This window comes from Salmo salar, chromosome ssa10, assembly GCF_905237065.1.
Source record: "Salmo salar chromosome ssa10, Ssal_v3.1, whole genome shotgun sequence".
NCBI classification, from domain to species: domain Eukaryota; kingdom Metazoa; phylum Chordata; class Actinopteri; order Salmoniformes; family Salmonidae; genus Salmo; species Salmo salar.
The window spans coordinates 10,575,782-10,598,825 of record NC_059451.1 but is presented as its reverse complement, the minus strand read 5'-3'; the positions used below and the strand labels follow the sequence as shown (position 1 = coordinate 10,598,825).

The 23,044-nt window shown below is 41.1% G+C and overlaps 1 protein-coding gene across 2 annotated transcripts; it reads left to right on the top strand.

Annotated features, from left to right (window-relative positions):
- Positions 1 to 735: 735 nt before the first annotated feature.
- actl6a (actin-like 6A) lies at positions 736 to 18,574 on the top strand. 2 transcript variants are annotated; one of them, XM_014215710.2, is made up of 14 exons: positions 736 to 937; positions 1,521 to 1,597; positions 2,946 to 3,120; positions 7,116 to 7,216; positions 7,648 to 7,745; positions 8,097 to 8,191; positions 9,631 to 9,737; positions 10,620 to 10,709; positions 16,868 to 16,929; positions 17,047 to 17,161; positions 17,262 to 17,342; positions 17,501 to 17,596; positions 17,697 to 17,783; positions 17,956 to 18,574. In XM_014215710.2, exons 1-14 carry the CDS (start codon positions 913 to 915, stop codon positions 18,034 to 18,036), a joined length of 1,290 nt encoding a protein of 429 aa, XP_014071185.1. In that variant the 5' UTR covers positions 736 to 912; the 3' UTR covers positions 18,037 to 18,574.
- Positions 18,575 to 23,044: the final 4,470 nt, after the last annotated feature.

Genomic DNA, 23,044 nt, shown 5'->3' with positions numbered 1-23,044 from the left:
GGCAGGCGGTGGGTGGGTGGGTGGGTGGGTGTGAGTGGTGGAGGGGGGCATGAGCAAAAGAGACAGTAGGTAGTATTTATTTTTTTAAAGGGATAGAACTTTACTTCTGAGAGCAGCTTCATAATGGCAATCATTAAAATACCATGCAAGTTGCACAATGCAACTGCCAGAGCTGACAGCAACCTGATTCAATGAATCACCTGGCCAAAATATGCAAATACATGATAATGGCTGCTAATAGTAGCCATGTTACTGTTACTCGTTGTGTATTTATTCCATGTGTTATTATTTTTCTATTTCTCTTTTTTTGTTTCTGCATTGTTGAGAAGGGCCGTAAGTAAGCATTTCACTGTTAGTCTACACCTGTTGTTTACAAAGTTTATGACAAATACAATATTATTTTGATTTATAAATGTATGTCTTTGACATGCACGAGCACACACACACACACACACACAAACACACAGTTAGTTGCCATACCCATTGACAGTCAAATAATAAGGCCAATTACTCTAAAACAAATGAACTAATATGGACAATTTGACAAGTCATATTTTCCATACCTTCTTCAAGTCTCTAACCATTGATGTATAGGGACTGAATTGTGCTCAAATTTTACACAATGCCAAACACACATAGGTTCACTCTATCAAATTGTATTCCCTGTCATCTAATACAGCCCCTCTTCCTCTCATAGTAACTTAACTTTGACGTCACGTACAGAGGCGGATTTAGTGATGCGGTTGAAACGTTTGATTGGATTGCCTGGTAACAGCTATATGGCGCCCGTTAGGTTGATTCACGTTTATGAATTTCTTTTGTTGTGATAAAACGTTTAGCTAGCTGCCGGGAAATTTTCTTTAATCGTATTATCCACAAAGTTATATTTGTCTGTTTTTATAATTTAAGAGGATGAGTGGCGGAGTGTATGGAGGCGGTGAGTGTAATTTCTGCGGTCAAAATTAAATGAATGAATTCGCCACGTTGTGCCGTAGTTAGCTACCAGTAACTAGCTAACAGTAGTAGGAGACAACTACATACAACTAGCTTGCTAGCTAGCTAACCTGTTAGCAGGTGATCTGCAGACTGGTGTTATCTTTAGCATATAGCTAGTTATCAATGACGGGCATAATCATTTATTTTCTCTCATGCACTTGTTACTTTGTGATTTATCGAATATGACTGCCAGCGTGCCTGCCAACAATGAGTGAAAGATGCTACTAGCTAACTCGCTAGCTGCATGGCTAACAGCCCTTTGCAGATGAATTACACGCTAGCTTGCTTGCTATTTTAGCTAGCTAGTTTTTCGTTGGCCACGGTATTAGGCTATTGGAAAGTTCTACCAAAACAAGTTTAGATTGCATGCAGTGACTTTTTAAAACGTTCTTTAGCTTTCTTAGTAGAAATGTAACTAACGTTAGTTGCCAAGTGTGGTCAATTAAGCTAGCCTCTAGTCTTGACGTAAGTAAACACATTGCTTACCGTTGTCATGTATTCATTTGTGCATACTCTCTCTGCAGATGAGGTTGGAGCCCTGGTGTTTGACATAGGATCATACACAGTGAGAGCTGGCTATGCTGGAGAAGATTGTCCCAAGGTAAGTGTCCTAGTCTAGTGACCTGATTAACTATGCATCTTCCTCTACATATTAATTTTCTTTTAGAGGGTATATCAATGTCAGGAAATAAGGCCTGTAACCCATGACAGTGAGCATGATTTAGGTTTAGGTAGTCAGTTCCTGTCGCACTTGCATTTTGGCAATTCCATGGGAACAAAGTGCTGAGACTTTTTTAAAGAACAGTCCATCCAAAGTTTGATGTGTTACCAAACTTTGAAACTGCACTGTTCTTCAAGTAAATATGTTTTTGTAACATTTGATGTGGAAATTGTTAAAAGCAGTCCTCGTGCATTGGTTTATGATTTAATATTGCAATAATTGTTTTTTTGGGGGGAAAAATCTGAGTCTCAGAATCACTGTTATTGTGGATTTGCCCATTTGCCCATCCCGTTAATAGAAATAACACCTCTGTCATCAGTAGACATCAAGGTGCCACTATCTAGGGGTCTATTCATTAGTGCACACAGTAGCAAAACATTTGGCAACAGTGAACGATAATCAACAAAAAGTTGTTTCTTATTGGACAAGTTCAGGTTAGTCCCTCCCTGTTTTGGCCGTTTGCTTCCGTTTGGTTCCCAGTGAACACACTATATTGGACTATAGGAGCCTAACATTACTTCTTAGTCCAAGGACCTTACATGTTATATTAAGAAGTCTATTGACCAATCCAAGTAACATAAGAAAAAAAAGTCCCCCATCAAAATCAGTTTAAGCTAGAGATATGTTTCTTTTGCATAGGCTGCGTCTCAATCCATCTGCCTGTGTCAGCCTTCCGCATCTGCGGCGGCCAGGCTACAGCGGTGTTTGTCAGAACATGAAACATCCCGAAAATGGGTCTGCTCACGAAAATGTCTGTAGCGTCCAAACCGTCTACAGCCTAATATATGACCACTCTATGGACAGATGAGAATCTCACGAGCACGATGGTGTTCTCCGCGTTGCTTTATGACCCCCACATGTGTAACGTAATAGAACTGAGGGTCATGATCAAGGGCAAAGGGCGAGGCTATGGTTGTTTCATTGTTGCTGATGTTGTTTGCCGTAACAAATTACATTGTTCTGCAAACTAGCAAAAAGGGGTTCCGCCTTTTTAGTTGGAGAAAATACAGTCATGTTTCACCGACAGCATTCTGGACAGTAGCGATAGAAACAATGCATTAAAATGACATTCTCTCAGACCTGCCCCAAGAATTAGCCTACTAAGACAACCAAGTGCTCCTGCTCCATTCCTCTGAGTTGGCCCATGTTATAATGTTGTGACCTAAATAAGGAAGTGGAATTGACACTTATGGAATGGACACTTATATACATTTCTTTCTGCCCATAGGCTGACTTCCCCACAGTGATCGGCGTGACCCTGGACAGAGAGGATGGCAGCACCCCGATGGAGACAGACGGCGGGGACAAGGGCAAGCAGGGCACCAACTACTTCATCGACACCAACCAGCTGAGGGTGGCCCGCGAGAACATGGAGGTCATGTCACCGCTCAAAAACGGCATGAGTGAGTCTCTCTTCCCCGACGTGATCGTAGGCAATGTGGAAGTTGTATTGACAGCATTCTGCTTTGATGAAATTAAAATCCTCATAAAGTTGGTGGAGCAAATGCTGCTGGTCCTGTGAAGTGGCCCCTAGATAGTATGGTAGAGGGAATGCCAGGCTCAGTGATGCCTTCATCATCTATGACACTGCACAATGTTTTGGGAGAGGATCCTTATCTGGACAGTGTTTCCAGAGGCTTCCCCTGTGTATATGCTTTGGCACTATGTTGAAATGATCAGCATTCAACATTGATTAGAGGTTTATGAAGAGGATGGTCTTTGTTAGAAAAGAGAAATGACGGTTGTTCATTGGTCAGACTGAGAGCCGTTATGACGTAGGTGTTGGGTTTCTTTCTCATGAACTCTCCATGGTGCTGATTTGATGCCAGTAAATATAACAGGCTAGCCATCTCAAATGGAAAATGGGAAGTAAAAGAAAACGAGCTGATGTGTTTTTGTCCACCCCATTTTAAATGTTTTTTTTAAATGAGATTGCCATTTAGGACATTGCTTACATGGTCCTTCAAGCTGTCGTTATGGAGGTAATGATGACCTGACTGATGTTAATCTGAATTCAGTACAGGGGAGTTGGACTATTTAGAGAAGTGTGACAGCAATCTTAATTGACGCAGAGGAGCACTATGGCACCAGAGACCTCCTTAGAGTGCTGACCTGGATCATTATTCGCACACTTCACTAAAATTAGCAAAGTTCATCAGTCTTTTTTTCTTTTTTTTTCTCCAGTATCCGACCCAGCAACAGAGATGAAAGAGGTAGGCTAATAAAATTTAGTTGTGTGACGAGACGTATGCACTATGCATGCACACCTTAATTATTCAACAGTACTGGGCCTTATTTGTAGCAGCAAATGACCTGTATGACTTGCCCAAAGAGATGCAGTGCCTTCAGAAAGTATTCACATCCCTTGACTTATTTCACATTTTGTTGTGTTACAGCCTGAATTTAAAATACCCCATAATGTCAAAGTGGAATTATGTTTTGACACGTTTTTTTTATTAATGAAAAGCAGTAACATCTTGAGTCAATAAGTATTCAACCCCGTCGTTATGGCAAGCCTACATAAGTTCAGGAGTAAAAATGTACTTAACAAGTCATAATGAGTTGCATGAACTCACTCTGTGTAGTACAACAACCTAAAACACAAGACCAAATATACACTGGAGTTGCTTACCAAGAAGAAAGTGAATGTTCCTGAGTGGCCGAGTTACCGTTTTGATTTAAATCTACTTGAAATTCTATGGCAAGACATGAAAATGGTTGTTTAGCAGTGATCAACAACCAATTTGACCGAGCTTGAAGAATTTTGAAAAGAATAATGGGCAAATGTTGCACAATCCAGGTGTGGAAAGCTCTTAGTCTTACCCAGAAAGACTCACAGCCATAATTGCTGCCCAAGGTGCTTCTACAAAGTATTGAGTGTAAATGAAATATTTCTATATTTTATTTTCAATAAATTTGCTAATATTTGCTAAAAACATGTTTTTACTTTGTCATTATGGGGTATTGTGTGTAGATGGGTGAACAAAGTGACCCACGGTGGGGTTATGGTATGGGCAGGCATAAGCTACCGACAACAAACACATTTTATCAATGGTAATTTGAACGCGCAGAGATACAGTGATGAGATCCTGAGTACCATTGCCATGCTATTCATCCGCTACCATCACCTCATGTTTCAGAATGATAATACACTCCCCCATGTCGCAAGGATCTGTACACAATTCCTGGATGCTGAAAATGTCCCAGTTCTTCCATGGCCTGCATACTCACCAAACATGTCACCCATTGAGCATATTTGCGATGCTCTGGATCGACGTGTACAACTGCGTGTTCCAGTTCCTGACAATATCAAGCATACTTTGCATTATCAACTATATGCAAAGGAGATGTGTCGCACTGCATGAAAATGGTGGTCACACCAGATACAGACTTGCTTTCTGATCCACGCCCCTACATCCTTTAAAAAAAAGTTATCTGTGACCAACACATGCATATCTGTATTCCCAGTTGTGAAATACATAGATTAGTGTTGAATACATTTCTTTCAGTTGACTGATTTTCCTTATGAACTGTAACTCAGTAAAATCTTAAATTGTTGCTTGTTGCGTTTTATATATTTGTTCTCTGTTTGTGATAAAAATTACAAATTATTTCCCCATCGTTTCGTTCTGAACAGAACTGGTTTTTGTGTTGTTGTTCTGACCAGAAAAATAAAGTTCTGAACCGGTTCGTATCAAAAAAGTATCAGTTTATATCGTTCCTTTTTTATACAATTATTATAATTTTTGTTGTACTTTTATCCCTTTTTCTCCCCAATTTTGTGATATCCAATTGGTAGTTACAGTCTTGTCCCATCGCTGCAACTCCCCTATGGACTCGAGAGGCGAAGGTCGAGTGCCATGCGTCCTCCTAAACGCCCCACACTGCTTCTTGACAGACTGATTGCTTAACCTGGAAGGCAGCTGCACCAATGTGTTGGAGAAAACACTGTCCAGCTGCCAACTGAAGTCAGCTTGTAGGCGCCCGGCCCGCCACAAGGAGTCACTAGAGCGGGATTGGACAAGGGAATCCCAGCCGGCCAAAACCTCCCCTAACCCAGACTACGCTAAACTAATTGTGCACCGCCTCATAGGTCTCCCGGTCACGGCCGGCTGTAACACAGCCTGGAATCAAACCCGGGTCTGTAGTAACGCCTCAAGCACTACGATGCAGTGCCTTAGACCTCTGCGCCTCTCGGGAGGCCCATATCGCTCCTCTGTTCCTTTTTAAAACTCAATCTTTTTTTGTACATTTAGCTTGACATAAAATTACTTCACCAATCAGTGCAGATAGAGCAGCTTGCTATAGAGCAGGTAAGCTATTTAATCTTTATAGGAAAGCTATGAAGAGCAAATTGTATTTTGCCATAAAAGCATGGTTTAATCAGTCACCATGGACAGACAAGTCTTTGAACTTCAGAGACTTGGCTTAACGTTGGACCAGAGTAAACGTTAGCTAGTTAGCTTGTGTGTGCAGAGCAGCACTAGAATTAATAACACGTCTTACCTTTTTGTAGTTAATTAATCCAATGTGAAACGTGATAGCCCAACTAAAGCGATCATTAAATGTTGATCCATTCCTCTATAATTAAAAGCCTACGTCATCAGTAGGCTACAGTAACCTAGGCTTCGAAGGAAGAGGGGCAGGTACCCTACATCACCGGCAAAGATTTCCAGCTGGCAGGCAGACGCTGGAATACGTTTCTGAGTGACCGAGTATGGGTTTTGCTAAGGCGTTTTGTTGCGATTTTTGTGGGACTGGAATTTTTTTTTATTAACCAGTTCCCATGCTTTTAAAATAACAGTTCTGTTCCGGAACAGAACAGATCACTTTCGTTCTGATTCTGTTGCTTGAATAATTTCGTTATTTTCTGGTTTTCAATTCTGTTCCCTGAACCAGTTCCAACGCCTGACTAAACCTGGCATCGTAGTCAAAATTCTGGTATCGTGACAACTCTAACAGTGCAAGTAACGCACTAATTAGCAAGGAATATCAACAAATGTGCACACGTGGCTACATGCTTTGATCTCAAAAGCGCACTACCAGGGATGATTGAAAGCCCGCTCCTGCCTGTCAATGCAATACAATCCTACTCGATGTGCTTTGCAGAAATTGGGAAAACAGCAATACATTGCATCCATAGGACAATGATCAAATTCTGATTGGAGTAATTGTTTGATATTGCGATTTCTGTGATTTATTTTTTCAAATCTATATTCTTATTGTCTGACTATTTTTTAGTGTTAATGTCGAGCCCGGTCTATGAATTTTTTTATTCAAGGCAAACCTACCTTGGCCCACCCCGTTGTCTATAGATTTTCTTGTGCCAATTTTTCACTGGTTATCAATGACATCCTCTTACTCATTCATATGCGTTTTTGTTTTCTTCTCTGTGAAGTCGAGGACTGGGACAGCTTCCAGGCCATCCTAGACCACACCTACAAGATGCACTTCAAGTCCGAGCCCAGCATGCATCCTGTACTCATGTCAGAAGCCTCGGTGAGTAGGCCTCACCTTCAGTTTGGAATGAGCCTCATGTCGTTTTGTTCACACACACCCATAATAGAGCATTGGTTTTGTGATAACCTCATTCAGTATGGAATGAGCCCCACGTAAGTTGAAATGACAGTGAACACCGACTGCCAATCGTGCCATCAATGTCCAAAGTGGCTCACCTCTGATTTTGAATCACAACAAACCACTATAGAGTTACTATACTGTGATATAGTATTTCTTTCTGTGGTATTAAGTATATATGGTGTCCTGCTGGTTTAGGCACCAAATTAAGAAAACAGTACCTTCTGTTTCAGAGTCTCTGTACTTGTTCAGTAAGAAACGCTAGTTCACGTTTTCAGTTGAAAAACGTTTTGCTATGGTGTGCCCTAATGAACACAGCACTGTTTCCCCTTCTTTCTCTCATCTCTGTGCAGTGGAACACACGAGCCAAGCGGGAGAAGCTAACCGAGCTGATGTTTGAGCATTACAACATTCCCGCCTTCTTCCTGTGTAAAACGGCAGTGCTGTCCTCGTATCCTTAAGCCATCCAGGCTTGCAGAGTAGATTGACATGAAATGGGGATGTTGTTGGAAGGTTGAAGTGGTGGATTGATGGTGTTACTGTAATAAAACACTAGTCAAATTCGATCCATCCGCTGTTTGACAATGACCCCAAAATCTCCTTAACAGTTTTGTTTTTCAAATCCTTTTATTTAACCTTTTATTTATCCAGGTTTGTCTCATTGAGAACTTCTCTCTTCCAAAGTAGATTTTTATTTTGCCATTTTAGCTATTGCTCATGTGACTTTGACACAAGGGTTTGGGCTAAAATACATTTTGATCTCTGTAGAAATGTGCCTTTTCCTTAACTCTGAGTGCCTGAGCTTTGCCAATGGACGATCCACAGGGTTGGTGTTAGACAGCGGAGCCACACACACAACAGCCATTCCAGTGCATGACGGTTACGTGCTTCAGCAAGGTAAATTGTACACTTCTCCGACCACCCTCTCTTCTATTTTGGTTTGGGGTTTTTATTTTTCATGGGCCATGTCCACACATTTGTCTAATAAAGGAATGATAAACTCTTACCCTTATGAGTTAGTTGCAATAACAATCTTTTTGGACACACTTGACCAGAAATGTCATCCATCCACATTGAAGCCATTGTCTCATGATGTGGGTAGAAATGAATTAATATAGATACAGATTTGGTTTTGAATACTTCAAGCTTGTGGAAACCCCAAAATCTATTAACTGGGTAACACTTCTGTCCCTCCCTGCAACAAATTGAACCCCCGATAGAAACTATGGTAGCTGTAAGATTAAGTAAAGAAATGCAGGAAAGAGGTTTGACATTGTATCCACCTCCAAATCATCTCCTTACAGTAAATATGCATATTTTAATTTTATTAGGTAATAGCAACCATCTTGGCAAAGAATCAAGGGCTAGGCTTTCTGCAGTGAGGGCATTTGAGTCGGCGCTGCATTGAAATACAAGACTGAGGAGAATGGCACAGGAGTCCAGGCTGGCATATTGATAGGGGATTGTGTTACCCAGAAATCAATGAAGCCTTTTTAGTTGATATAATATGAGGGAATGTTAATTTGGAAAAGGAGTATTAGGTTAGGGTCATTAAAGGACAAACGTGAGGACACGATGCCTCCGTTCACAATGGTGCTAAGTCATTCAGTATCCTTGGCCTGTGTATATGTCATAATGTTATAAGCCATCATAGCAGGTGTATACACTGAGTGTACAAAACACTAGGAATGCCTTCATAATATTGAGTTGCAACACCCCCCCCCCCCCCTTTTGCCCTCAGAACAGCCTCAATTCATTGGGGAATGGACTCTACAAGGTGTCGAAAGCATTCCACAGGGATGCTGGCCCATGTTGACTCCAATGCTTCCCACAGTTGTAAAGTTCTCTGGGTGCCCTTTGGGTGGTGGACCGTTCTTGATACACACAGGATAATGTTGAGTGTGGAAAAACCCCGCAAAAAGCATTGTCGTTCATGACACAAACCGGTATGCCGGCACCTACTATCATACCCCGTTCAAAGGCACTTCAATCTTTTGTCTTACCCATTCATCCTCTGAATGGCACACATACACTATCCATGTCTCAAGGCTAAAAAAAAAATCCTTAAATCAGTGTAGATTAACAGGTGACCTCCAATAAAGGATAATAGTTTTCACCTGGATTTACCTGGCCAGTCTGTCATGGATAGAGCAGGTGTTCATAATGTTTTGTGCACTGAGTGTACGTTCCAATGGTGGGAAAATAAAATGATAGATGATACATCATTTATTTTGTCTACATATGTGTTTTGGACATGACGACAAACGAAAATGATGCTGTCTTCAATATTCTTTCCCCAAAACAATCAGTGACACCTTTTTGATATTTTGTTTCAGGCATTGTCAAGTCTCCCCTTGCTGGGGATTTTATGAGCATGCAATGTAGAGAGCTATTTCAAGAGTTAAATGTTGAAATAGTCCCTCCTTACATGATTGCCTCAAAGGTGAGACCTGCTAAAGTAAGTCAAAACTACTCATTTCAGAGATTCCACATCTCACTTTTTGGTGCAATTCCTCAAGTTACGGTGGTGGTGGGGTGTAAGTACTTAGATATTTAAACATATCTTTACATATTCATGTTGTCTCATGGATTTCCCTTCATCCACTCAATGTTTCATTAATCACTTGGGTCTGTTTGGGAATCTGCATGTAATATTAAGGCTGTCTGTAAGTGAATGATTGACCAATAACAATTAATACAAATGATGCTCTAACTCAGGTCTTTGGTTCCCATACACTGCATGCATGAGCATCAAATTGACATGGGCCATAAAATTGGTATAGACAGAATTCATACCAAAAGCCCTACATTGGTCTAGTTAATTGAAATTCCCTTGTCATTCTCTATTGTCTTGTACTTGCATTAGCATGAATTTAAATGAGCATGTCACACGCATGCTTGAAAAAGTCATAATTTCCAAAAACCTAAAGCAATATCCATAATTTAATAAGCACTAGGGGAAAGAAACATGATAGGAACCAGACTTCACAGGAATCCCATTCATCCTTCATATTTTGATTTCTCATACCACAAAATGTGACATTCTTAATTGTCCTGTGATTGTCTTCACCCGTCACACTCAGATGTGATTTCTCTGAATTTATCAGGAATTCCTCATATTCCTGACATCAAGACATGGTAGCTTTTTATCACTGGCTCTATATTATTACACTCTCTTTACTCCTCTAGCCTGGTCCCAGATCTGTTTGTGCTGTCTATGGAAATGACCATAGGAGTTGGCGAGACAGCACAAACCGATCTGGGACCAGGGTACTCCTCTTCCATTAAGATGGCACACTGCTAACCTTAGTGTTTCACATTGTAGGATGCAGTACGTGAAGGAGCCCCAGCAAGCTGGAAGAAGAAGGAGAAACTACCTCAAGTCACCCGTTCCTGGCACAACTACATGTGTAATGTAAGTAGTTATGTGTGCTATCATAAACAGAAAGTCATAAACAGTCCTATGTAGGCGGTCAGTGACGTGTCACCAAATCATATGGATCATAGACGTGATATAAACCTGTCTTCATCATTTACATTTTCTTAGTGAATTTTCATTACTGCTACAGGGCTCGGAGTTAACACGTGTCCTCTTGTTGGACACGAAGAATATAGATTTACTTTGTCCGTATGGACAAGAAGAAGAAAAAATCACAGTAGGCCTATCAAACAATTACTCTGATCAGAATTGGATCAGAGAGGCCAACATTGGAATAATATTGAAATCAAATTTTCATGTACATAAACAAAAAAGCCTAGCTACATGTCAAAGTGTAGGGGATTTATTATTACAGTGCCTTCGGAAAAATATTCTCATCCCTTGACTTTTTCCAAAATGTTTTGTTACAATGTAGGATTAAAATGGATTTAAAATGCAAAAAAATGTAATTCAAATGAGAAAAAGATTATCTTGATTACATAAATATTCAACTCCCTGAGTCAATGCGTGTTAAAATCACCTTTGGCAGCGATTACAGCTGTGAGTTTTTCTGGGTAAGTCTCAAAGAGCTTTGAACACCTGGATTGCACATTATTTGCACATTATTCTTAAAAAAAAAATTTGGGCTGTTGGTTGTTGATCATTGCTAGACAGCCATTTTCAATTCTTGCCATAGATTTTCAAGCTGATTTTGGTCAAAACTGTAACTAGGACACTCAGGAACATTCAATGCCGTCTTGGTAAGCAACGCCAGTGTATATTTGGCCCTCTGATTTAGTGTATTGTCCTGCTGAAAGGTTAATTAATCTCCCAGTGTCTGGTGGAAAGCACACTGAACCAGATTTTCCTTTAGGATTTTGCCTGTGCTTAGCGCCATTCCGCCCTTTTTTTTAATCATGAATAACTCCCCAGTCCTTAACAATTTACAAGCATATCCATAACATGATGCAGCCACCACTCTGCTTAAAAATATAGTGGTACTCAGTAATGTGTTGTATTGGACTTTCCCCAAACATAATGCTTTTAATTCAGGACATAAGTTAATTTCTTTGCCACATTTTTGCCAGTTTTACTTTAGTGCCTTATTGCAAACAGGATGCATGTTTTGGAATATGTTGTATTCTTTACGGGCTAGTATTGTGGAGCAGCTAGGGTTGCAAAGGGTTGGAAACTTTCGCTTAAATTCATCAAAAAAGTTAGCTATTGACAGTGAACCTTTTTTGTGGGAAGCACATAAGGCAATTCTAGGTTAAACTATCCCTATTTCAATATATTTGCCACCCTCTGCATGCACAGTGCTTTCTTCCATTACATGTGCAGCTGATTCTCAAGATCTTGCACACTAATGAGATGATATTGAGCCCACACTTCTACACTGTCTGAGCCAAGGACTATATGCTTTCTGGTAAGTTTTGATTACAATACTGGGTGGGGTGAATATATGTTATGACATCCATGATTTTTTGTTAACTAGTAAATATTAGCCTACAGCAATGTGTGTTTAAATAATTTCTAAATTGTTAACAATTTCTGTTAGTTTGTTTTTGCTTTCATGTGGGTTTTAGCTTGCCTGAGCCTGCTAACTGAGGGGTGTTAATTCACCTGTTTCCATACGTTTCATTTTAAAACATTTATCTTACAAAGGAGCTGTTTAATCTAACTGCTTAACTATTTATCTGTACATTGAATTGTATTTGTTTTTTTAACAATTTTTTTTCTAATCTTTTTAGGAAAATGCCACGGTCACTATCTGATATATGGAGACATTTCACTGCAGCTAATGTAGAAGGAAAATCTGTGTACATTTGCAAATACTGTGCCAAATCATATGTGAAGAATGCAACGAAGATGCAGAATCATCTGGCCAAGTGCATAAAGTTCCTCTGACAAAAGTCCCTCTACTTTTATTCGGGGTGAAAATAATGAATCAGACACCTTATTGATAGCAACAGCTCATGGTCCTCCTGGAATCAGAAGTTTTTTTGACTCACTGGAGGAACGTAGTCAGAGAACTGCTGATGAATGTCTTGCTCGAGCTGTGTATGCAACTGGTTCACCTCTGCTCACAGGCAATGTGTATTGGACGAGATTTCTGAATGTTCTTCGCCCAGCATACACCCCTCCAACCAGACATGCTTCATCTACTCATTTTACGGATGCAGAGTTCAACAGAGTTCAAGTGAAGGTCAAGCAAATCATAGAGAATGCAGACTGTATTTCAATCATCTCTGATGGGTGGTCAAATGTTTGTGGGCAAGGAAGAATTAACTACATCATCTCCACCCCTCAACCAGTAGTCTACAAAAACACAGACACAAGGGACAACAGACACACCGGTCTCTACATTGCAGATGAGCTGAAGGCAGTCATCAATGACCTTGGACCACAGAAGGTATTTGCACTGGTGACAGACAATGCTGTGAACATGAAGGCTGCTTGGTCTAAAGTGGAGGAGTCCTACCCTCACATCACACCCATTGGCTGTGCTGCTCATGCATTGAATCTTCTCCTCAAGGACATCATGGCACTGAAAACAATGGATACACTCTACAAGAGAGCCAAGGAAATGGTTAGGTATGTGAAGGGTCATCAAGTTATAGCAGCAATCTACCTCACCAAGCAAAGTGAGAAGAATAAGAGCACCACATCATGTTTGACAGTCTCCTGGAGGGAAAGGAGTCTCTTCAAGAAATGGCCATATCACAGTCTGCCGATATGGACAGCCCCATCAAGAGGATCCTCCTGGATGATGTATTTTGGGAGAGAGTGGTAAGCAGCCTGAAACTCCTGAAACCTATAGCAGTAGCCATTGCATGGATTGAAGGAGTCAATATCATCCTGTCTGATGTTCAGACTATGCTTGCAGATGTAAGAGAAGAAATCCGCACTGCCCTGCCCACTTCAGTGTTGCTCCAAGCAGAGGAAACTGCAGTTCTGAAATGCATTAAAAAGCATGAAGACTTCTGCCTGAAGCCCATGCACGCCGCAGCGTACATGTTGGACCCCAAGTATGCTGGCAAGAGCATCCTGTCTGGTGCAGAGATCAACAAGGCCTATGGTGTCATCACTACCGTGTCTCGCCACCTTGGCCTGGATGAGTGCAAGGTTCTTGGCAGTCTGGCGAAGTACACTTCCAAGCAAGGGCTTTGCGATGGAGATGCAATATGGCAGTCGTGCCAACATATCTCATCAGCCACCTGGTGGAAGGGACTTTTTGGATCTGAGGCTCTTTCTCCTGTTGCCTCCATCATCCTCCAAATCCCACAAACATCAGCCTACTCAGAGCGCAACTGGTCCTTGTTTGGGAACACACACACCAAAGCACACAACAGGCTGACCAGTACAATGGTTGAAAAATTGGTGGCCATCTGGGCAAATTTGAGGCTTTTTGAGCCTGACAACGTGCCATCCTCAACAAGGTTGGAAAGTGACAGTGAAGATGAGGCCTCAGAGTCTGATGTTCAAGAGGTGGACATTGAGGAGGTCCAGGGAGAAGACATGGAAGCCTGAGAGAAAGACAACCAAAGCTTTAGTTTCTAGACTATAATTTTATAGATGTATGTTGAAAATGTTTTTGGGAGATGCGATGGATCATTGGGGATCATTCAATATTCCATTTCTTTTGTTGTTCAGTGACATCATCCCATGTGAAGAGTCAACTCATTTAATTGAAGTTCAATAAAAACAATCTTTTTTTTCTATTGGAAGGATTTAATAATTTGCAATTATGTCTACTTATGATAAGGTAAAAGGTTTATGTTTCTGTCTCCATATGATATGGCCAGATGTCATGCAAAAAACATCTACATTTAAATATTTCTGTTAATTTCCATATTCCTGTTAATTCCCACAGAAAGCTTCCACCTCTGAATATTCCCCAAAATGTGTAACCCTAGGAGTAACTACAATGTTGTTCATCCATCCACAGTTTTATCCTATCACAGCCATTAAAATCTAACTGTTTTAAAGTCACCATCGGCCTCATGGTGAATTACCTGAGTGGTTTCCTTCCTCTCCGGCAACTGAGTTAGGAAGGACACCTGTATCTTTGTAGTGTCTGGTTGTATTGATACACCATCCAGTGTAATTAATGACTTCACCATGCTCAGAGGGATATTCAGTGTCTGTTTAAAATATATATATATATATACATACACATTACCGTTCAAAAGTTTTGTCACTTAGAAATGTCCTTGTTTTTGAAGGAAAAGCAACAACAAAAATTGTCCATTAAAATAACATCAAATTGATCAGAAATACAGTGTAGACATTGTAATGTTGTAAATGACTGTTGTAGCTGGAAATGGCCGATTTCATTTATTTGTATTTTTATGGATTATCTACAAAGGCCCATTATCAGCAACCATCACTCCTATGTTCCAATGAAACGTGTTATCTAATCCAAGTTTATCATTTTAAAAGGCTAATTGTTCATTAGTAAACCCTTTTGCAATTATGTTAGCACAGCTGAAAACTGTTGTTCTGATTAAAGAAGCAAAAAACTGGCCTTTAGACTCGTTGAGTATCTGGAGCATCAGCGTTTGTTGGTTTGATTACAGGCTCAAAATGGCCAGAAACAAAGAACTTTCTTCTGAAACTCGTCAGTCTATTCTTGTTCTGAGAAATGAAGGCTATTCCATGCCAGAAATTGCCAAGAAACTAAAGAGCTCGTACAATGCTGTGTACTACTCCCTTCACAGAACAGTGCAAACTGGCTCTAACCAGAATAGAAAGAGGAGTGGGTGCACAACTGAGCAAGAGGACAAGTACATTAGTGTCTAGTTTGAGAAACAGATGCCTCACAAGTCCTCAACTGGCGGCTTCATTAAATAGTACCCGCAAAACACCAGTCTCAACGTCTACAGTGAAGAGGTGACTCCGGGATGCTGGCCTTCTAGGCAGAGTTCCTCTGTCCAGTGTCTGTTCTTTTGCCCGTCTTAATCTTTTTGTTTATTGGCCAGTCTGAGATATGTATTTTTCTTTGCAACTCTGCCTAGAAAGCCAGCATCCCGGAGTCGCCTGTATGAGATCTTCAGTTTCCTGGCAATTTCTCGCATGGAATAGCCTTCATGTCTCAGAACAAGAATAGACTGACGAGTTTCAGAAGAAAGTTCTTTGTTTCTGGCCATTTTGAGCCTGTAATCGAACCCATAAATGCTGATGCACCAGATACTCTAGTTCACTAGTCTAAAGAAGGCCAGTTTTATTGCTTCTTTAATCAGAACAACAATTTTCAGCTGTGCTAATATAACTGCAAAAGGGTTTTCTAATGATCGATTAGCCTTTTAAAATAATCAACTTAGATTAGCTAACACAACGTGCCATTGGAACACAGGAGTGATGGTTGCTGATAATGGGCCTCTGTACGCCTATGAAGATATTCCATAAAAAATCTGCCGTTCCCAGCTACAATAGTCATTTACAACATTAACAATGTATACACTGTGTTTCTGATCAATTGTATGTAATTTTAATGGACAAAAAATGTGCTTTCCTTTAAAAAACAAGGATATTTCTAAGTGACCCCAAACTTTTGAACGGTTACCCATCTACCAATAGGTGCCCTTTGCGAGGCATTACAAAACCTCCCTGCTCTTTGTGGTTGAATCTGTGTTTGAAATGCACTGCTCTACTGAGGGACCCTACAGATAATTGTATGTGTGGGTTACAGAGATGAGGTAGTCATTCACATCACCCACCTTGAATCTGAGCGTAGGTGGTCAGCATTTGGAAACTATTTAACCATAAACGTAATTGTTTAAAACCTGAACATTTTATGAAGCGTGTCTTACCTTGTTTTAAAGTAGCCTAGCTTAACCAAAATCCGACCATGAAAATGTTGAGAATTATTTAAAACACTTTGTCATTGAAACTATAATTTTTCTTATGTTCTGTTGGTTTTCAAATCAACTTTATTTTATTGTGCAGTAGTCAAAGGCATAATCCTAGTCATATTACCCATGCTCTTTGATGCATCTTTAGATTGCCCCTCTTTATCTTAATTTATAACGGATATTTGTTTGAGGGTGGGACTTGAGCTTTTGGACAAGTTAAAGAATCTGTCCTACAAGTAGCTAAAAAGGTTTGTCAAGCCCTGCTGCTTGAATATTTGATGTTTTTGGCCCTACCTCCAGACTGTGATCCAGGATTTCCAGGCCTCCGTGCTGCAGGTTTCAGACTCACCGTACGATGAACAGTGAGTCCACCATAATCTACTCCATTCAAACATTTCACAATAACCACCACAGAATTGTTCTGTCCCTTTTAAAGAGTTAATTCTCATTGTTTTGAAATGTAATCATCTCTCCCACAGAGTTGCAGCCCAGATGCCCACAGTTCACTACGAGCTGCCCAATGGATACAACTGTGACTTTGGGGCAGAGAGGCTGAAGATTCCAGAGGGCCTTTTCGACCCCTCCAATGCCAAGGTAAGAATCACAGATTGCCAAAAATCCTTCTGGACCTGTCTGAAATGTGGTGTTCAGAATGTTCAGTGTTCTAACTCAATGTTCCGGTTCTCCTCCACAGGGTCTGTCTGGCAACACCATGTTGGGAGTCGGCCACGTGGTGACCACCAGTGTGGGAATGTGTGACATTGATATTCGGCCGGTAGGTGCCCACATTCAAGACCTATGTATTTTGTGAGTGATACTTGGTATGTTTATGTTATTCAGAATTACATGTTAAAGCAAGGTTGAGGCCAGTTGACCTTTTCCCCCACTTGAATTAAGAGGTTCTGTAGAACTGACTTTTGACCTTTGTCCTAGGGTCTTTACGGTAGTGTGGTGGTCACCGGCGGCAACACACTCATCTCTGGCTTCACGGACCGACTCACCAGAGAACTCTCTCAGAAGACCCCTCCTGTGAGTGCTACACTAAACTATTTCTCAATGACTTACTTCATCCATTTGTGGTACTCTTAATGTTAGTAATCATGGTTCCTGTCTTCTCTCCTCTGTTCAGAGCATGAGGCTGAAGTTGATAGCCAACAACACAACGGTGGAGCGCAGGTTCAGTGCCTGGATAGGAGGCTCCATCCTGGCATCACTAGTGAGTTCACTTCCATATACTTTTACTGTATTGCAACGCTTCTGGTCACTTGCTCACTATGATTTGTGTGTTTGCCAGATTTGTTTTATTTTTATGTGTGTATATATATATATATATTTTATAACATGATATTACTTTGGCCTAATAAGTGTCATGTTTTCTTTTACCCTAGGGAACTTTCCAGCAAATGTGGATCTCGAAACAAGAGTACGAGGAGGGCGGGAAGCAGTGTGTGGACAGAAAGTGCCCTTGATTGACCGCCAACAACGTTCTGCTGCCTCCAGAACTCCCAACAACGTGTCTAGTTTAATCTTTTATTGTGGACTCAGGAACACCCAAGGACGGTTGCTGTTTTTGACGATTTAAAAAAAAACCAAAAAAAACTGATGTCTGTCTTTTATAATTTTATGGAGAAAACATTGACTATAACAAACCATGTCACATTGCTATGAAGAAAGAGGAGGGGGCTAAGTTCCTTTTTGATTCCACATCATTTTCAGTATATTTAACGACTTGATATTTTGATATCAATCCTCTTGACAGGTAAGAAACACTTGGGCAGTGTTAGTGTATATGCATTATCTAATGTGGTGTCAGGTGAATGTCTTTAAGCCTTTCCATTTTGGGGTAGTGAATAAGCTTCTCTAATGATGCCATTGATTCGCTGTCGTTGAGTTGCTGGACAAGACAATTATTCACTGCAAATTAAATCTGTATTTAATTTCACTCGTGTTGATATTTGATTGGCTATTTGCTGTCTTGAAAATAAAAGGAATATTTGTTAAGTGCTATTCTTGAATTCTGTTTTGACACTTGCAACTAATTTGACACAGTTGTGCACATTCACTTTATTTATTTCAATTTTTCAGCAGAACAGATGCATCATTTTACAAATTCTCATCTGCTTAAATTATTTCACAGGTTGTGGTAATGTGACCACACAATCCCCAAGTAAAATGCAAATGAATGGCAACAAATAAATGCGATGTCATTTAATGAGGAAAATAATTTGATTTGAACCCTCTCCCTCTGGAGCCAAGGAGCTGAGAATGCTTCATTGACTCTGCAAATAAAGAGATTCTAGTATGGGTGAGTACAGTATGTCATATGTAGCAGTTCAGAGGTAAGTACAAAGTCTTTCTGAATGAACTGATTAAAGGATAATATCTTAGTCTTGACTGAGCAGCAGCCAAAGCAACAGTAGGACTTACCTGTAAAGTACACATTCACGGAAGTGTTCAGAGGCTCTCTATGGACTCTTGAAGAGAGAGGTCTTTGTCAACTTTCTTGAAACCCTGGTTGGTGGGAAAAGGCACATAACCTGGCAGTGTGGTGCCAGGACAACAATCCCTCAACATTAGTAAGAGCGTGAACTACAGGGAACGGGGGGTGAGCACACCCCCATCCACATTGACTGGGCTGTCACTAAGAACTTTACATGGTCCACACAAACTCGTACAGTCGTGAAGAGGGCACGAGGGTACCTCTTCCCCCTCAGGAGGCTGAAAAGATTTGGCATGGGCCCTCAGATCCTCAAAGTTATACAGCTGTACCATTGAGATCATCTTGAATGGCTGCAACACTGCTTGGTATGGCAACTGCACTGCCCTCGACCGCAAAGCCCTACAGAGGGTGGTGCGGACGGTCCAGTACATCCCAAATAATGTCCTGCCTAGCTGGAAATTTGAGCGAAAAAAGCTTTTTGTGCATATGAAAAATATTTTATTTCAGCTCATGAAAATTGGGTCATGAAACACTTTACATGTTGCGTTTATTTTTTTGTTCAGTATTAATTGCAAAAAAGCAATACTAAGAAGACTGAATTAAATAAGTATTATTTCTGAAAGATTTACATGCATTATGGCTTTTGGGTTCAAGCTGATCTTGGGAAACTTCACAAGAAATCTTAACCTGGCCTTGCTCTTTTTGGCATCTACAGCTACAACATTGAGACCATTTTGACTGGCTGCATCACCGCTTGGTATGGCAACTGCACCGCCCTCGACTGCAAAGTGCTACAGAGGGTGGTGCGGACGGCCCAGTACATCAGGCGGTGTCAAAGGAAGGAGGACCTGTGGCTATCTTATCCTATCTGAAAATGTGAATGGTCCTAGTGGAAATTCTTCTTCTCAATTTTCTAACTGTGGATTGGAGGTCGTCAGGTTGAGAAGCAACCGGTCCATCTTCCTGTGTGTTTTCCACCATCTTGTCTTCTCCCACCCCAGCAGCTTGCCTTTGTCTGAAAAAGGTGCGGGAAGCAAGTCCTCTGTGTGAAACAAGTCCTGAAATGATCAAGTTTCTTACAATTGGGCAGTCACTCTGAGCAGGCAACTCAGTGGGGATGGGAGTACCAGGTAAGGCAAAGTCCCATTCTGACTGTCTTGATTTTGAAGTAGGTGTGGGAGAGATGGAGGAGCCTGAAGAAGAGGGCTTTAGTTTATTTTGACTGTCAGCACTCCTACAATGGACAAATGCCAATATCCTCCAGGTTGTTCAGATCTTTTCAGAGGACTTGATCTTAGGTAATAATTAATGCAGAATGTCCACACAGTTATCTTTTGCGTAAGGTATAACACTGCTCCGGTTGACCCCAAGATGGCCGAGACTAGCTCTTTGTGATGCAGAACTGCTTTATAAAGATTTGGATTTGCAGATATTTTCTGAGGAACTCCATCTTAAATTGCGGACTGTGATAGATGTTACAAGCAACAGACCAGATCCTTTTCTCAGAAATCTGTCCAGTGGTGAGCTGGAAGGTGCCAGACACCATGTCAGATGATTGGATGTTCTGGGTGAGCTCCTGCAGGTCTTTCACCATGGTTTGTGTAATATCAGTAGAGGTGGTGGATGTACAGTAGATAAACAAGTATTTTTTTTTTTTTACCTTAATTAATACAGGTTTTTTCTCATTGAGATATCTCTTTTTCAAGAGAGACCTGCTCCAATAGCAGCAGGGGGAACAACGATTCAGACCAAACGACTTACATACACTAACACAACATTAAACTCCACCAACGTGACTAGATCATCACATTTCTTAATGTTCAGGAGAGAATTCCAGGACCACGGAGCAGAGTAACTAAAATCACGTGTTTGTTGGGGATCTTGACAAGGAGATGTTCTTCAGCTGAAACCAAACACCACCTACAAACACGTTGACCTCAAGGAACACATCAGATTGTAATTAATTTGATATCTCGTCCTCACATGAGGTCAAGATTGTTGAAATGGCCTTTGGCACTATTGGTCAGAAGAGCCTCGTCTGTTTCAGAAGTTTTGAACTCTTGCTAACACCTGTGTAGCGCCACTTCATGGTTCAAACTGGGCAGGACAGGCACACTCTTACTAGCTTGCCTCAAGTCCTGGCTTGTCAAACAAAGGTACTCCTCAGTCCCAAGACGTTCGAGTGCTCTGTGGGTGTATGGCTGGACATTCTGCTCTGCATGTCTGACCTCTTCCGGTGAATGGTGAAGTCCTTTGTCTTTTTGATGCTGTTATATAAACTAGTGGTAAGAGACCAGATCCTGCTCTCTAGCTTTTGTGCATTTTCCAAGAGGTCAAGGTCTCTCGACTACTTCAATATGATGATTATTACTGTATATCAATATTTGCGAATAAAGGCGTTTCCACCGTCAGTTCACGCATAATACATTTTACAGACACAAAAAGATCCCACCTGGTCTAGCATATTTTGTTTTGTCAACCTTTCGAAAGTTTATCAACAAATTAGCTGTTTCCATCAAGCCTGTCGTGAATTTTTTTTATCCTACATGTACATTACTTGCATAAAAAGGTTGGATGGAAACCTGGTTAGTAACACACTTGTGGAACACCTGCAGAACTTAGTACAACCCTCTGAGGTAAACTTGTGAGTCACGCAATGATGTGTTGTGTGGTCCTCCCACAATCGGGAAAGTATGCAGTGGCTCAGTTGGTAGAGCATGGTGTTTGCAACGCCAGGGTTGTGGGTTCGATTCCCACGGGGGGCCAGTGCAAAAAATAAAAAGAAATGCATGAATGTATGAAATGTATGCATTCACTACTGTAAGTTGCTCTGGATAAGAGTGTCTGCTAAATGACTAAAATGTAAATTAGGCTTCAGATGAAATAAGTTATAATTAACTTCAAAGGATGGTGATGAGCTTGATGCTCCTTTCCAAAAAATATTGATGGTCTTATTCTGGTGACATCTTCAAAGGGGCAGACACTCTAGACCCAAACTCCTACAGATCTATATCTATCCTACCCTGCCTTTCTAAGGTCTTCGAAAGCCAAGTTAACAAACAGATTACCGACCATTTCTGGTTTCAGAGCTGGGTGCACCTCAGCCATGCTCAAAGTCCGAAACGATATCATAACCACCATCAATAAGAGACAATACTGTGCAGCCGTATTCATCGACCTGGCCAAGGCTTTCGACTCTGTCAATCACCACATTCTTATCGGCAGACTCAACAGCCTTGGTTTCTCAAATGATTGCCTCACCTAGTTCACCAACTACTTCTCTGATAGAGTTCAGTGTGTCAAATCGGAGGGCCTGTTGTCCAGACCTCTGGCAGTCTCTATGGGTGTGCCACAGGGTTCAATTCTTGGGCTGACTCTCTTCTCTGTATACATCAATGATGTCGCTCTTGCTGCTGGTGATTCTCTGATCCACCTCTACGCAGACGACACCATTCTGTATACTTCTGGCCCTTCTTTGGACACTGTGTTAACTAACCTCCAGACGAGCTTCAATGCCATACATCTCTCCTTCCGTGGCCCCCAACTGCTCTTAAATGCAAGTAAAACTAAATGCATGCTCTTCAACCGATCGCTGCTCGCACCTGCCCGCCCGTCCAGCCTCACTACTCTAGACGGTTCTGACTTAGAATATGTGGACAACTACAAATACCTAGGTGTCTGGTTAGACTGTAAACTCTCCTTCCAGACTCACATTAAACATCTCCAATCCAAAATGAAATCTAGAATCTGCTTCCTATTTCGCAACAAAGCCTCTTTCACTCATGCTGCCAAACATACCCTCGTAAAACTGACCATCCTACCGATCCTCGACTTCGGTGATGTCATTTATAAAATAGCCTCCAACACTCTACTCAACAAATTGGATGCAGTCTATCACAGTGCCATCCGTTTTGTCACCAAGTCCCATATACTACCCACCACTGCGACCTGTACGCTCTCGTTGGCTGGTCCTCGCTTCATACTCGTCGTCAAACCCACTGGCTCCAGGTCATCTACAAGTCTTTGCTAGGTAAAGC

Coding starts and splice junctions, on each gene's coding strand:
- actl6a (XM_014215710.2), top strand. CDS start 913: ATGAGTGGCGGAGTGTATGGAGGCG. Junction 8,192..9,630: donor CGGTTACGTGCTTCAGCAAG/GTAAATTGTACA, acceptor ATTTTGTTTCAG/GCATTGTCAAGTCTCCCCTT. Junction 17,162..17,261: donor TCGACCCCTCCAATGCCAAG/GTAAGAATCACA, acceptor TCTCCTCCACAG/GGTCTGTCTGGCAACACCAT.